The sequence below is a fragment of the Myiozetetes cayanensis genome, unplaced genomic scaffold (genome assembly GCF_022539395.1).
Source record: "Myiozetetes cayanensis isolate MyiCay16 unplaced genomic scaffold, myiCay2020 scf4, whole genome shotgun sequence".
Classification (NCBI taxonomy): domain Eukaryota; kingdom Metazoa; phylum Chordata; class Aves; order Passeriformes; family Tyrannidae; genus Myiozetetes; species Myiozetetes cayanensis.
Genome location: NW_026087631.1, coordinates 47394542 through 47411327, shown reverse-complemented (window position 1 = coordinate 47411327; position 16786 = coordinate 47394542). Strand labels below are relative to the sequence as shown.

The window sequence follows — 16786 nt, the reverse complement described above, 5'->3', positions numbered from 1 at the left end:
CAGCCTAGCTGAACTTGTTAGATGTCCATACTGAAGCACCTTCTCTGAAGCTGCCAAGAACTGCATCCCCATGTTGCTGCCATGGTTTTTGCTTTTCTAATAATTGTCAAATCTTCAATCTTTTCATGTTTCGATTTGTTGGGTTTTTCTGCTAATGTTTAATTTTGCAAGCTGATCTCTAAAATTTCCCTTTATATTCAAAACAAGTTTCCTGTGGATTTCCCAGTCCATGGAACACTTAGGGTTTTACTTCCCTTCAAGGTAGGTCCAGTGTCTTTAAGGGGTGAGGACCTAAAACTCTTTTAAGCACATTTCAAAGGGCATTATTTTACATTAATGAGCTCCTCTTAAAACTTTTTCTTTTTCTTTGCTTTCAGAAGCTTCAACTGCCAGTTAAATAAATGGCACACATCCCACTGGCTTCCCAAAAGGTTTTCAATAGCATCTCACCACCACAGCATTCAGAAGTTACAGCTACATATTGCCTCTGGAGTTGTCAGTATCAGAGAGAGGAGACATGGTTCTAAAGCATCTGAATTCATAATGAAGTGTTGAACCACGTGCATCTGGCCAACAGATGCACTGATATGTAGTATCTACCAGCAAGTCATCTCAGCTGTAACATGCCAGTCATCCTATTATTTTTAAGTTCTCTACTTACTTAGTAACTCACCCATAGAAAAAGGTATTTGGAAGGAAGCACCTGTCTGGTCATATCTAACACATACTATGATAAGCCCCCTAGAAAATTTTCAATTAACTGCATACATTTCACTTTAATGTTATTAAGTGATACCTCTGCTATTCACCCAAAAAGCTGCACTAGCATCTGGTTGTCAATATATATAAACATTTTTACAGATTGCATGTGTTCGCGGTCATTTAGTACTCTGTGCTTTTCTTTATGGCTTGTAAAAATGCACCTATACAAGAAGTAACTCCACCTGTTTCAGTCTTTTAGGAGTATCTGTTTTTCCGAAACTGCCAAGGAGGAGATGTAATATCCCAGAGAAATTCCAGATTGCTTTCCACAGGAGCACTCACTGACAAATAACAGCAAATCTGAAATGGCACTCACTTTTCCTCTTGGCACTGCACCCTGTAGTTCACACTTACTTTGTGATTAGCTAGAATATCAAGGTTTTACGCCTGCCATTTACAGTTTATGATGCCTATAATGTCTTAATCTACAACAAAAACACATTCACTTTGTGCCACTTTTTACCCCAGCTCTTTCATTGCATACTTCCTAATCTTCCTTCAAGACATACATCTCCACAGAGGTGATACTCACACTCTAACATAGTAATGAAGCTTCCCAGAAACAGTGTTAACTTCTCAGCAAGTAATAACTTTAACAGATGGAAAAAACAGCTAGACAGTCCCAAAACTGATCCCAGAAAGTATGCTGTTAGTTAAAAATTACTAGGTATGTTATCATCCCCTGTCTTAAACATGTTACCTTTTCTGTATTAAGCTTCACCTGAGTAATTTTTCATACTCTACTAAACAGTTTATTGAAATGCAGAGATACAATGCTGCATAAAACCCCACCCATACTGGCCCTGGCAGGGACAAGCTTCGGTCAGGTCACCCCACAGTCAGCTTCAGAATTCAACATCATGTTTACCTGCTCCATTTCTAGCATACTAGTTTGGGACACAGGGACTAGAAGCACTTCAGCATTTGTCCTCCACTATTTGGTACTTCTTTTTGTCAAGGCACTGTATGTTCCTAGAATGATTTGATTAGATTTGTAATTTTTCCATTTGCTTTAGAGGAAAATCAAGCAGGATGAGCTGTAATCACTTCTGTAACAGATGTTAATGCGATGGACATGAAACAAAACGGACATGACACAAAATCTTTTTATTCACTTAATGTTGGCTTTGTTGTTGGGATACCACAATGGTCTTTCTCTTTGTGATGGGGAGGGGAAGAAACTCCTACAGGGATCTAGCACTTGCTGTCAAGGTATATTGTGTCACACTCTCACTGAGCCATGGCATAACCCATGAACAAACTCCTCACTCTCAAGCAGCAGGCAGTATGAAGTTGCAACAGAATGTCCTGGAGATCACTTCTGTGCCTTTTTTTCAGACCACACTATGAACAGAAACCCTAAGACAACTGATATGGTATGGGGTTGCCCACAAGTGCCCTGGGACAGCATCATTCATGCCACATTGTCTGAATGTGCAGCACTTCAGTGCTCAGCCCAGGCTGTGCCTATGGCAGTGAGCAGTACAGTGCTGCAACAGGAGCAGAGCAAAGGAGGTGGTGCTGGGGATCAGACACTCATATCATGTGTTTTGGAGGGGACTGGGAGGGTCTAGCACCACAGTCTGAACACCTTTTGTCAGAGGACATCATGTACATATCTTGAGTGTACCCTCCAGGTTCATTTCATACAAAAAGAATTTGGTGTGCTCCATGGCTACTTTCACAGTGAACTAAAGCATAGCACAAGGAAGTGAGAGATGATCAGAAAATACATGTCCAAAGCCCATTTTCATGTGAACTGAAATCCCTGTTACAGGTGCAAACCTGTGGTTCCAAGTGGCATGCCTAGAGCACCAAGACTGTTTAATTTGCCTTGACCTACACAAAAATGAGAAAAGTGCATTGCAGCCTCCCACTACAATGTTTTTAGGAGCATGAATAGAAGCACGTGCTGCATGCCCAGGGACACGCACAAGAATATGAAAGTATGAAGCTTACTAAAACACAGAAGGATTGTTCAAGTAGTGATGGACAAATGGTACAGTTTAGGTCTCTTCTTGAGAACCACTCGAAGTTCAGGCTTCTGGTAGGAGGCAGGTCATGTGGTTCATTCAGATGTGAGTCAGGAAGACAAAGAGAATTACAATATTAAGGTAAGTAACTGCTCACTTTTGAGGGAAAAATTGGGGGTGGAATTGGTTGCACTTATCAACCATAAAGGACAAAATGAGTGGAAACAGCTATTCACCGCATCCTGCAACACTAAAGCTGGGAGAAGTCTCTTAAAGCACAGATAAAAGTGATAATGTACTTTTCTGTGCAGTAAGCAGTGAAGAACCTCTCAATCTTGCTTCTGCAAGACACAGTGTAAGTGTGGTAACAAAGGTATTCAATAAATTCACAGACAATGGGTCTATAAATGGTTATTTAATAGGACTAGTCAGAGTTGTACTTCTAATATCCTAGATACAATTTTGAATAGTGTAGGAAGACAATGACTGGACACTGGCAAGGCTAACCTGCCTTCCCTAAATAGTCTCTCCAACAGCTGTTGGGCTAGACGAACCATTAGGATACTTCCTATAATAGTGGTGAGCTTACTTGTAAGTACTATAAGGGGTAAGGAGATGGAGGAACCTCCAAATAGGCAAAAATACTTCACAAAGATTAGAAACCACAACATTCTTCAACTTCGGAAGACTTATAAGGAGAAAATGAAATTAAAAACAAAGGTTTTCATTCACTTTTCAAAAAGTAATCTTAATTTTGTCATATATTCACATAGTAATATCCTTCCCAAAGTGTAAAAAAAAAAAAAAAAAGCCCAAACGAAAACAACAAAAATCTACCCGTTTTCAAAATTCCTCCAAGGTTTTCCAGAGCCTGCTGGTGCCTTCCATAGCCTATATGAATCCCCTCCAGAAAGATTAAACAATGAGAGATGCAAACTTTATTCAGACGGGAACAAGACATTCATGTATAACATGACCATATTTTCTGTCCTCTATCACATTTTTCTTTTACTGGTAAAAGTAAGGTTTTCATTCAGTTCCTGGTAATGACATTCCTACTGTCCCATCAGTTCACAACTTGTAAATTAATTGCAGGAATACTTCAATGTCTTGTATATATATATTTTTTTAAAGTTTTGTAAAACTGAATATAATTTGATTTTTTTTTGCAGTTTCTTGGAGTCCTTTAGGACACTTATGCAGGTAGCTTCTCTAAATCTTTAAAACTGCTTCTCAAAGTTACTCTCCAGAATACTTTATTAAATGTTTTTGCAGATCCAGGCCCCCTGTGTTCAGTATAAATTTCAATACATTTATGATGTCTAGGAGCAAAATTTAGATTCGGTCCAAGTATGTCCTTGTATGGTATTGGCTGGGATGGTTATTTTGCCTCCAAGTAGCCAGTACGCTGATGTGTTTTGGATTTAGTGAGAGAATAATGTTCATAACACACTGATGTTTTGGTTGTTGCTAGTCTGTGCTTACACTTAATCAAGGACTTTTTGGTTTTCCGTATTCTGCTAGTGAGCAGGTGCACAAGAAGCTGGGAGGCAGCATGGCCAGGAGAGCTGACCTAAGCTGGCCACAGGGATATTTCACACTTTTACCATTTGCCTTTCACAACCCACATGTCATATAATAGTTTGTTATTTGTTGAGGCTTTTTTCCCCCCGTCTTTAAAATACTACATTTAGAAAGAACATTTGCCATAACTCAATTCATTACAGAGCTGCCAACTGTTGCTCCTGGTTAAAACTGAGACAACTTTATTCTCATGCAAGTTTAAAGTTTGCGTTTTAGCTTAACAAAATTCTAAAAGTTTAAACAAGAAAACTTTAAGAAATGTTTTGATTCTTATGGGTTTGATGAAAGCTAATTGTAACTTAAAAATCACCTGGCTGTGATTAGTATTCACCTTGCTCATCATCACCTGAATTCCTATCATACTAAAATGTCAAAATGGACTGTGAAGTTCAAATCATAAAAATACATAAGTACAAGAAAACACAACCAAAAATGAGATCAGAAATTTTGAATATTTGGAAATTTCAGTGTGCATGTGCTTTTCAAACTGAATTTATTTCTAGTGCCATCTTCCTGGAGCCAGAGGTCCTCGTCAGCATATCACTACGCAGTGCCCGCATCTCTAGCAAACACTTTTATAGATCAGTCGGAAATACTCCTCAAACTCTATATGTAGTTGAGCCATCAGGGAAAAGTAATACTTTTCAGTGACTGCGAAATGTGCAGCCCTGTGCAACAAAGTTTCCAGAGCCAAACTCTGCAAGGGCACAAGTATGCTACATACCTTGTTTCTAAAGATTAAATTTTAAACAAAGACCACCCTTCATCTCCCTCCACTCACACATTCAATGTGTTCGCCCATTGAAGGCAACTCTCACAACAATCCTGTAATTAACAGAAGTGACTGACAATACTCACACTTCTGATATCTGGAATTACAGAGCTGTGAGTGTCCAATGGGAGTTAGGAGAACACCAAACTTGCACTTGGCAAAGCTTCAAACGGATTACTCAGAACCTGAAAGCAAATAACATTCCCCTACCTGAAAAGCATTAATTACCACACTCATAAAAATAAAAACAAAGTAAAAGACTTTTTTGTTATCTGCAAGTTACTTGCAAGTCACTTTTTTACTGACTGGGATTGATCAACTAGCATTGCAGGGTGTCACTGTTACACCAGCAGCAGGCAATGCAACAGACAGTCAGTCCCCTTTATAAGCCTGGGGAACCCAAATGGTGCTTATGCCTGATGCAGCAAGAACTGCTCCTAGATAAAAACAGTAAGTTACTCTGAAAGCATATTTATATGACTAAAGCAAAATAAAAAACTCTACTACCACATTCAAATCTTTAAGCAATGAAGTCCCTCATTCATCTTTCAAGAGTCAAAATACAGTATTAGACTCAATGCTGTCAAACAAGACCCAATTTAAAAAAAAAAACAAAACCAAAAAAAAACTGATCAAGTGGCTTAATTACTAAATCTAACTGCTAACTCACATTTTTGAAAAAGGTCATTAACAGTTGTGGTTAGACACATAATACAGAGTTGTCTTCAAGAACTTCTACCTACTCCTTTCAACTAACAATTCTAAAATTAACTTTGGTTCCTAGCAACATGAAACAACTGAATTTAGACAGTAATAGTAGAGTTAGCAAAAGTCTTCTAGGTATGTACTGCTCATGTAAATGATTCAGTGCACTACACACATTAAAAAAAACCCCATAAACATAGCTTAATAAATTCATTCTCTTTTCCAGGAAAGACAAACCTCATGTAATTTCACATAGTTTTATTGCCTTTTGTCTAAGAGATGTAAAATCTAAGTTTATTTTTGTATTTATTTATATTTAGCAATGACCAAATACAAATATAGCAATATTAACTCCATGGAACACTTTTTAACAGGGAAATGGCAATGTCATCTTTGTAACACTCTCCCTGGGAACTACTACCTGTGGCTGCACCATTTCCCAGGAGCAATTAACAAGAATGGTGAAGAATGGCACAAGAGACAAATATCAAGCCCCCTGTTCTACCTCCAAAGGGGGCTCCATTTAACATGGCAAATGAATTCACTGACTTCTAGTAAATCAATGGTTTATGGATGTTCTAAGCCACAACTGACCTGTTTATCACGTTATCTTCTGGGGATATGAACAAAGCACATTTCCAGGCTATTGGACAGTCAGCACCATCTTATGGATAAACACTTACTGCAGGATTCAAAGGATCTCTTTACAGAGGTCAAAGATGTAGGAAACTCATGAAAATCACCTGCCTATCTCTATATTGGGAACACTATAGAAACTAAAGACTGTTTAATTTTTTGAGTGAAAATAAAAAAATAGTACTCAAACAACAGTATAAAACAGTGAACATCTTAAGGAAAGGAAGGAGAGCAGAAAAAGAAGGAACAGCACATGTGCCTGTACATATACAGTATGAAGATTTGAGGGTACATACACAATATGAAGGGTCTGAGGATATAGCTAACAGCAGTTTTAGACAATCTATATCTAAACCATGTACCTAAACCATAGTTTTACTTCCCTGCTCTTCCTCCCTCACTTCCCTACAACACATCTAAAAAAAATAACTGCATGGCAGCGGGCACAAAAAAGCAGCCTAAAGTTACACATCTTTATAGTCAAAAATAAATGTAGCTAACTTAATTATGATGAGTGTCTAATAGTCTTACATAAGTACAAAAATATCTGTCCAAACCCAGGAAAATTGCTGCAAACAACATAGCCAGGAACATCTGGTTTAATGCCTATCTTCAGTCAACTTTTGAGAACACTTTAAATAAAACACTGAATACTTGTTCACAATAAAAACTGGAGGTCTGAAATATAAAACTGCATGCACATTTTTAAAAAGTGTATCGGAAGGTACTGTTCACTCTTCCCTTTAAAAACATAAAAAGACTTCTCAAAAGATGCAAGTCATAAAACTGGAAAACATACACAAACTTTCAAACAAGGAAAAAGAATCGGTCATGTATCTGAAAGCTTTTTCATGGTTTTGAAATACATGAACAGATATAACAAAGAATGCTTTATAGCTACATAAGAACATTCTACCCTCCATCTTGAAATACACACTGAAAGCATATACGCTTCCAAATAATTTTATCTATGCTACAGAGATATAATGAGAAATGACTATTAAAAGCCAATGTCTTCTTAAAAACTCTTCAGTTTGAATTTACAAACACCACTCTACCTGACCGTACATTATATTTCCTACACATTTTCACAACTGGACAAAGTCAAGACTTCTTAGTAGTCCTCACTGTTAACTTCCATATCTTAATTCTTGTATTACATTAGAAACTTAATTCTGAAGTTAACATAAACCTTTAATGTATCAAAAGTAATTGGATTCTCTTCCTGTATGGAATACACATAATGTGAACAATTATAGCAAACATCACATTTTAGTGCTCACCACGGGTCAACCTCAGTATTCTCTTCTTGACTGGAAAACCAGTATGGTGAGGAAGACCACACAACCCAACAAAACATAAGACAGGAAAAAAAGTTTAAAAAAACTAACAACACTTTATGATATAAGCAGCAAATGTTTACAAAGGAAGAACTGAAACAAGAACAGAGCAATGAAGTGAATTTACTCCATTCTATTACTTAATCCTCAAGCACAATAAAAAGTCACAGTGGCACACTGCGCAAGTCAAGACAGTAAACATGCTACAGATTTTGTGCTCCCGGAAACAAGCTCACCCGGTAAATACTTCACACTCATTTCTCTACATTGTTCCACAGCAAGTAGGTGTATGAAAAAAACTCAAAAGCTTAGTTTATCTCCTAGAGCAAACAGATAAAGATATTTTTGCAATGCCATTACTTTTCAGTCATGCATGACTTCTTCCCCATCTTGTCCCACCTTGACAAGCTAAAAAGTTGTGCTTGGTGCCAGAGTAGCATGGCAAAGCCATAAGAAGAAAAGAGAAGCAACACTGTGCCCTGGGCAAAAGGCCATCATAGAGAATGAGTGAAAAATACAATTATTTTACCTTTTAAATGGAAACAAAGGATAGATTCCCCCCCAACATGATTAGTGAGGGGAAAAACATGCAATGCAAGCTGTGTGATCCCAGTTGCCACATACAGCTCTGTATGTAGTGCTGTATAAAACACACTTATGAAACAAAAATGAGAAGATTCTCTGAAGATTAGGACTCAACTCCTGTCATTCAAAAAAGCTATTTATACAAAATACAGAAGGCCTACACAAATATCTGAGAATCTGTGAGTTACAGTGAAAAGTCACTTACTGCTTAATGAAAGCTGAATGCTTAAAAAGTGATTCCAAATAGGACACAGAAAATTTAACACATCCTCCTGGTCAATTCTTCTGAGGGAACACTCTCCAGAAACTCTGGATGTAACAATCAGAATCTACACCAGATAAGTAAGCCTAAATGCTGGACCCATCAGCTGGACCAGCAACAGAAGACTCGAAATCCTGGGTGTGTTCTGGCTACTACGGAAGCACAAAGACACATTGTGTCTGTATAGCTTACACAGGGATTAGGTAATTGAGTCAAATGATTTAAATGTGGTAACAGAAAAGTCTTAATCACAGGGAACAAACAGATGTGTGTCACCAAAGGAAAGAGTAAAAGTACATTACCATTTAAATCTCTCCTCATGAGCTTGTAAAATAGGGTGGCTACCCAAATCTGAACAGAATTTTTATAGCATCATTAAACCTTCTATCCTGCTATAAAATTGTTCTTGCTACAGGGAGTTGTACACGAAGATCACAATATACAGGATTATCCAGAAGAGAAAGGATGTTGTGGACCTCTCAACTCTGAGAAACACAAGTTTCACAGAAGAGGGATTTTAAAGAAAAAAATTACAGCTCTGACTGTTGCAAAAATGTAGTCTCATTTATGCTCAAAGGTGAAAACAGCTACTATGATGTTTTGGCAAGATAAAGGATAAAGGAGCTGTCAGCAGGTTTTTGGACTGGATGGATTATCCTTGACTGTGACCAGTTCCAGCTGTTTCAGAGACAAATGAAGAAAATTCTTAAGCAGGTAATTAAAAATAACACAGCCACAGCAAGATTTCTCCTATCTCACATCAGTTAGAAGTTATTTAAACTACAGACTCAGGAAGAACAGAAACTATTGTTTACAGTTGCTGGTGTATATTTTTTTAGCTTTTAGTGCAAAACTGGATATTCCTACCATCCTTCTTAAAATTCTGTTAGGCTTCTAGATTCAATCTCCACTGGTAACAAGGTCCACGGGATAACTATACCTCATCTCTTCTCCTTTAACAATTTTAAGATTTCCTTTTCAAACAGACAGCTCTCCTGTTCTTGTATTATGAAAAACATGGCTACAAAATCATGATCTTTCTTTGTTACACCATTTGATGGTTAATCCTTGAAAATATAGTATTTTCCCTTTATCCTTAAAGTTCAATCGAATCTTCAGTCACTCTTTCAATTACAAGAATGTCCCTTCTTCTCATGCCTGTACATTATTTCTGACACAGTGAGGCCAGAACTGTATTTGCCCCTCTCTCCTCACATCCCACTTTTAACATGAACAAATATATAAATAATTAATTTCCTGTCTTTCTAAGTAGTATTTCAGATATGCAAAGACAAATAGAACAGGAACAACCTGAGGAGGAAATGGACAGAACAAAGTGAGATTGAAAAAGTAAAGAAAAAACATTAATCAGCCTGCTGAAGGGCTGCAGGGCAGAAGGGATTTCTCTTATTTCAGCAAAAGACTGAATTTATGAGAAAAAAATGTGAAAGATTCTTTCTCCAAGTAGTTATATAGGTCTTTGTATCATTAATCATTAATGGGATAAAGAACAAGACATGTAGATACAGGTATAAGTTCACACAGAAACCAGCAGGTTATTATTATTTGAGTAAAGGGAATTTGTCAACAAATGCCCATATGTAGACTTCAACAAGGAGAATCTTCTGGACAGGATCACTACAGTGGGTCTGGTGGGTGCCTTCTAGCTTCCCTCCCACCTCCCTAAGCTTCCATGCGATAAGGTACATTTTTCAAATGTGGAAATGCAGTCCATTCTTAGCAATTTGCTAAGCTGAAGATGTTCTTTCCCATTTTCAAGACAGACTACTAAGGTATATTTCAAGCAACCTACTGAAATTTCAATATTAGAAGTTATTAAAAAAAAACAAACTAGCTGATCACTCAGTACACTCTTACAATACATGAACATAAATAGTTATTCCAATTATAAGTGGAAATATTATCAGCATCTCTAGGTAACCTTTATATCAATGTTTACCCACTGAGAAAAAACACAGATACACAGTAAGCAGCTCTGCAGCGTCAGTCCTTGAAAATGCTGGGTTTTATCCAAACACTGTTTTTCATGGTTTTGGCCATGACTTCTAACAATGCCTTTCTTTTGTACAACAATATTTTCTATTCAGTCCTATAATAAATCTCTCATGAAACACTTAAGGCTAATTAGAACTTGTCAAAATAACAGAATGACTCTTCTTTCCAGAATGTTCTGGTCTTACTTGTAACACTCATGTTTCACCAAAAGTGTGGATTTTTAAGCTTTCTTTTTTACTTAAAGAAAAATAGTTATCTGGAATCAATAAAACTCTGTATTCAGAAAAGTGTTTAACATAACTGGTAGATAGAAAAAAATGCATACTTTTTCATTGACCCCACTAAGAGAGTAAAACTTTATTCTTCTCTGGATTCAGCAAATAAACAGGTAAATAAAGAAAATTTTAAGAATAGTATACCTACCTCTCAAAGTAATATTTAGTTTTAAAAAAAGATTTCCTATAGACAAGACAACATGTAAAACAAAAGCCCATAAAAACACATCCCTCTTTCCAAAAGTTTCTTAAACCGTTTTAATCATGCTTTCTCAGCCAAGGATAGCTGGTATGACAGACAGCCCTGATTCTACCTAGGATACAGTTCTGGATAGAGACCCAGAGGGCTCACTGTAACTGAATCAGAAGATCATACGTGAAGACTTCCATGTCGTCCTGGTTATGCCTTTTTTATATACTAATATTGCTGTGGTCATAAATCTCTCTGTGAGCTATTAGGACATACTAATTGTGCAGAAAACTAGCACATCCAAAAGTTTTCCACTGTGTTTAGTGAATCAAATCATCAATTAATGTATTAAATCATCAGAAGAAAAAAAATCATTAGCCACATTGGATAGGAGAGAGTCTGCAGGAACAACGCAGCTGACAGAGGCACAAACAGCAAGACTCTCCCCTTTTTAGCAGCAGCAAGATCAATTTCGACTGCCTATGCAACCACAGCTGAAATCAGAAAACTACCTTCTGAAAGGTAATGCAATCCAGTGCTGCCTGTCCTTCCATATCTTTCTTAAAATGCTCCCTTCCACATACCTAGGACAGTTTCTCCTGTAGTTTAACGGGAAGAGTTTCTCCTGTAGTTTAATGACACCTAGCTGCAGTAGCCTGAGCCAGAATGGGGCATCTCCTCCAGCCCCAGCAAAAAACAAGGATACCTCCCAGTAACCAGAACCCATCACCTGGTATGACACTGCAGTCTTGGTCACACAAGGACCAACTTAAAACAAATGCTCAAAACCCTATAGTTTGAATAACTGCCGTGAAGGTATCCCCCTAGCATATATTACTGATGTGAAATACACTTAATGTGCTGCATCATATGTGTAAGTGATGCGGCAAAATATGTAAACCACCAACAGTCATGAAAATAAGTAGTATTACACTTGAGACTTACCAAACTCACTTGAGAGTTACCAAACTCACTTCTGACATTAAAAAGTATGCCCCCTGTAGAGGGGAAAAAACAAGATGCAAAGCATTTTCATGCCTTATTTTCCAAAGGCATACGAAGGAAACAGTAACATTTCTGAGAAGTTCACACAGACCTCACAAAAACAGTTTTATGAGTTGCTACTGTGAGGCTTTCTGAAAACACAGACTGGGATCCTCAGGAGTTATGCAAACAACTGCCAGACTGATCAGATTCTTCACATGACAGACAAGCCATGAGGCAGAAATTGAGGGATTGAGTATAATACAGTGTCCAGCCAACACCAACCATTATTTTATTGTAGGGTTGAACTGTAGCATGGGACACAAGAAAGACAAGCTGCATAAAGCTTGTTGGTTGCTTTTTTTGCTGCCTCATGACAAAATCATGCTAACTTCAGGGCCTTTGACGTTCAGATCCTTCTTCCCTTAGAAACATCTGCTTATCCTTTAGCAAGCTCCTGGATCCCAGAGGAAAAAAAAAAAAAAAAAAAAGACCTTCCAGAAAATCCCAGCTGAACCCCACCCCAGTTTAGCAGGCTTCACAGACCTCACAGAGGCTGAGAACAGATGACATATCCCCACTCATATCCAAGAGCTGAAGTCATGAGTGACCTGCCATTGACTCAGTCAGCCATCTTCCCATTTCAGTTCTCCTACCAGACAGAATCACAAAATTGTTAGGGTTGGAAGGGACCTGTGGAGATGATCTAGTCCAACCCTGCTGCCAAGGCAGGGCCAGTGAGAGCAGGTGGCACAGGAATGTGTGAAGGTGGGTTTTGAATGTCCCCAGAGACAAATATGAGGACTGTGCACCCTAAACCTGCCATGCACGACTCCTTGATTCACGTGTCTTTCCAGACAGCACTACACATCCTCCTGTCAGGAGATGCTGGGCAAGATGGGAAACACTGGATCCCCAAAGGAGAAATTACAACTCACGGGCATAAATAACAAGCACTCTTCTTACATTTTAATCACAAAGAACATCTGAAATAATAACACCGTGCTTTCTGCCAAGCGACGGAAGTGTCCAAAGGCATTCCTGCCAGTGCATTACCTTTGTGACATTTTTCAGAGCATCGGGAGCAGACAAGAAGTTACCTCTTCACACTCAAGGCCTTACCTACTTACCTCCCTTCCTCCTTCCCTCCATCACCTCCCCAAAGGCCCTCCCACCTCCCTGCCAAAAGCTCCCCGGCTCTCCTCCCACCCACCCCCGCCCCGAACGGCCCCCCACACCCACCCCGGCTCCCCGCGCGTCCCCCAGCCCCGCCCGCCCTTCCCTCACAACCGCAGCGCGCGCTGGGCGCGGCCCCGCCCGGCCCCGCGCACAATGGGCTCCAGGCGCGCGGCCGCGCCCGCCCCGCGCGCCCCCGAGCGCGGCCCAGCCCGGAAAGAATGGGGGATGGGGGACAGAGATCGAGGGTCCGCGGCCGCCGCCACCCCCGCCCCGGTCCTGCTCACCATCGCTGCGCTTGATCTCCACGTAGATCCCTATCTGGATCTTGCCGAAGTTGGCCGCTGCCATCGCTTCATGAGGCGCACGAGGGGAGATCAGAGGCGCTGCCGGCCGGGCACACGGAGGGGAGGGAAGGGAGGGAGGAGAGGCCGCGCAGAGCAGGGGCGGCTGTGGCTCTGGGCGGGCGGGAGGAGGAGGCGGGAGGAAAGAAAAGGCGCCGGCCGGATACAACAGGCGCTGCGGCCGCTGCTGCGCCTGCGCGGCCGGCGCCGCGTCACAGCGGGTCCGGCCCGCGGGAGGGGGTGTGGGAGCTGAGCCGCCTCCTTCCGCACCCCTCACCCACCGCGCACCGACCCCCACCGCCACCCGGCCCCGGGAAGCGCCGCTCCCGCCCTCCCTGCCCGGCAGGCCGCTGTGCCAGGCTCCACCTTCGGGACCTGACCCTGCGGCTTAAGGACACACGCACACCCACAGCCGCGCCCGCCCGTTTAGCACCAGATGGTGTCCGAGCTGCTCCGAAGTGTTATTGTAATAGTTCTCTATACCTGCTGTCTGCTCATGCGCCGCTGGGCGGAAGGCTTAGGAGCAGTGTTTCTTCTCCCCAACCTGCCAGCAGTGCTTGGGTCCAAGAAAGGCATGACTCTTGGGGGTGTCCTGTTCTGGGCTAGATGTTGGACTTGGTGATCCTTGTGGAACCATTTCAGCTCAGAATGTTTTGTGATTCTATGAAGGTCACCCCATCACCACCATCCATCCTTCTAGGGAGCCTACGGGGAAGCTGGAGAGGGACGCTTCATCGGCAACTGTAGTGATAGGACAAGGAGTAATGGGTGCAGATTGAAAGAGGGGAGATACAGGTTAAATAATAGAAAGAAATTCTTTGTGAGAGTCATGAGACAATAGAACAGCTTGCCCAGGGAGGTTGTGGATGATGCCCCAAACCTTGCAGTCTTCAAAGCCAGGCTGGATAAGGCGTTGAACAACCTGGCCTAGTGGGAGCGGTCCCTGCCATGGCAGGACAGGTTGGGACTAGATCACCTGTAAGATCTATTCCAACCCCTTAACATTCTATGATTCTGTGACCTTTACCTCATCAACGCCTCATGCCTTTATACAGCTCAAATAAAAATAATACACACTTAGTGTTCCCCATTTCACTATTGTGACTCCTGTACCCCACACCGCATTACGCATCACCCCTTAGGTTTCTCCTCCAAGGACTGTTCCTGACATGAAGAAGCTGCCTGGTTTAAAATTGTCCTTCCTGTACGGCTTCTGATGACCTTGAGCAGCATCACAATAAACTCCCGAAATACTTGCCCAGCAAAAACTAGTCTAGTAAAAATAATCCCCCAATCCACACATCACCGGGTAATATGGAATGACAGCTGACACAGTGCCACCCCCCTGAGACCTGTGCCCTCCCAGCCAGCCTGTCACCCTACTTGTGTCACCTCTTCTCCCTGCCTCCCCACTGTCGGTTTCATATTGAAATCAGTATAATACCTTGGAAAGTCAGAGTCAAGAAATCAGGGCTCCCAATTCCTACAGCCTTTGTACATATAGAGTGAGCAGCTGTGGTGGTACAGCTTCCACCCCGGGACAAATTATGATCTCAGAAATGCTTGTTAGGCCTTGACAAGCAGCAACTGTGCTAAGCTGCTCTCGAGCTTATTAGAAACACTGTTCTCAGGAACTTATGTTGTCTAATGAGCTCCTGGTTTTTAACCAGTGGTCTTGGAAACTTTTTTTTCTTGCTGATTAACAAACCAAGTGGAACAACATTTTTGTTATTGAACTCTCAGAGAAAGTTACAGGCCTTAATTGTGCCAGGATGGAAAATGGCTCTGACTAAAGCCCACTCTCTTGCAAACCTTTACACATTGGTCCTAACTGAGAGACTCTGAGCTCTTCTAGAATGTTTTATTTATTATCAGTTTGATTAAACCTTCCCTGATGTTTTTATGTAATGTAGAAACAAAAACATTCAGATACTCTGGTTAGATGCAGAGTAATGGAAAAGCACCTCATTTTAAATAGTTAAATACAAAACAGTAAATTGTTTTTCATATTATTTGGTCTGTGTATTCCATAAACATTAAACTGAAAAATTTTAGAGGTAACTTGTGTATAATTTTCTGAAAAATTATTTGACTCCTGTCACTGCAGAAATAGGTGACTAGTTTTATATGTATTATTAATGGAAATTATGAAATCATTCTACTGAACTAACAGAGGTGTATCTTAGAAACATATACACAACCATATGTATTTACAAAATAAGGTTCTACTCCTGAAACAAGAGCAAGGCCTAAAGAGAGTTAACCAAGGTATCTTGCTCTGAGAAAACTCTCCCCTCCATACCTGCTCTGCCCAAATTGCTAAAGAAAAATTTGTTCTGTTCCGTTCCTTGCACCTAATCTTAAGAAGAAGGCTAGAAGCATTATACAATGGGTCTGTAGGCCATAAATTAAGGCAAAGTAAGCCAAGGTAGACATTTGAATAGGAGAAATAGGTCTAAAGCCGAGGCTTTCTCCAAGCTTCAGTGACTGGGGCAAAGACAGTGGAAAGTTAGAGAGGTCAAACTGAGGAACACTACAGAGACCTCAGTCTCAGTGTTTATAAAATTCTCAGAGTTCTATGTGTCTATTTTTTTATGTGTTCATACATACTGCTCTTACCAATACAGAGAAAGAATACAATTACTGAAGTTTTGGCATTCAGTTCAAAACTTTGGCTGCTATTGGATTAGTAATCCAAACTAGTGGAAAATTATCATGCGCCAGTTATGTTTCAGCTGTTATAAGGGATTCTTAAGTCTTTAACAAACACTGTCAACTGCTTGAATTTCACGCAGACACGATCATATTAATTAAAAATTTTAATTGACTGTATTTCAATGTAAAATTCGAGTTTTTAATATGACTCTACCTCCTTGATAACTTAGAAGATCATCACTTCACATAGGCCGTTTTGGTACACTTCTACTGGTTTGAGTGTTCAGCCTAAAGTGTGGAGAAAAGCAATTACTGATCAAAATTGTCCCTAAGGCAAATGCAACTATACAAATAAAATTGTTATTTTGCATACTACGTCATTATTCCAGATTGAGCTGCACTCCTAAAAAACTGAATCAAAAAGTGGAGAAGAATGCAAATGTATTCCACTCTCTTCAAAGCAGGTGACATGAGAGAAACAAAATGTTTTTGGGAAAAGCACATCTCCATGTCTTACCTTGTCCTTA

At 40.2% G+C, this 16786-nt stretch overlaps 1 protein-coding gene across 6 annotated transcripts in view; it reads right to left on the bottom strand.

Annotated features, from left to right (window-relative positions):
- The window catches only part of KIF2A (kinesin family member 2A), a 54671-nt gene extending 40915 nt beyond the window's left edge, over nt 1–13756 (bottom strand). For 2 of the 6 annotated variants that reach the window (XM_050330064.1, XM_050330068.1), the window contains exon 1: nt 13548–13756. In XM_050330064.1, the coding sequence (XP_050186021.1) occupies nt 13548–13611 (64 nt within the window). In that variant the 5' untranslated portion in view covers nt 13612–13756. Of the gene's footprint in view, nt 1–2721; nt 2815–13547 lie in introns of those variants that run through there. The other 4 variants (XM_050330067.1, XM_050330065.1, XM_050330063.1 and 1 more) reach the window with 4 other exon arrangements.
- Between the last annotated feature and the right edge of the window lie 3030 nt (nt 13757–16786).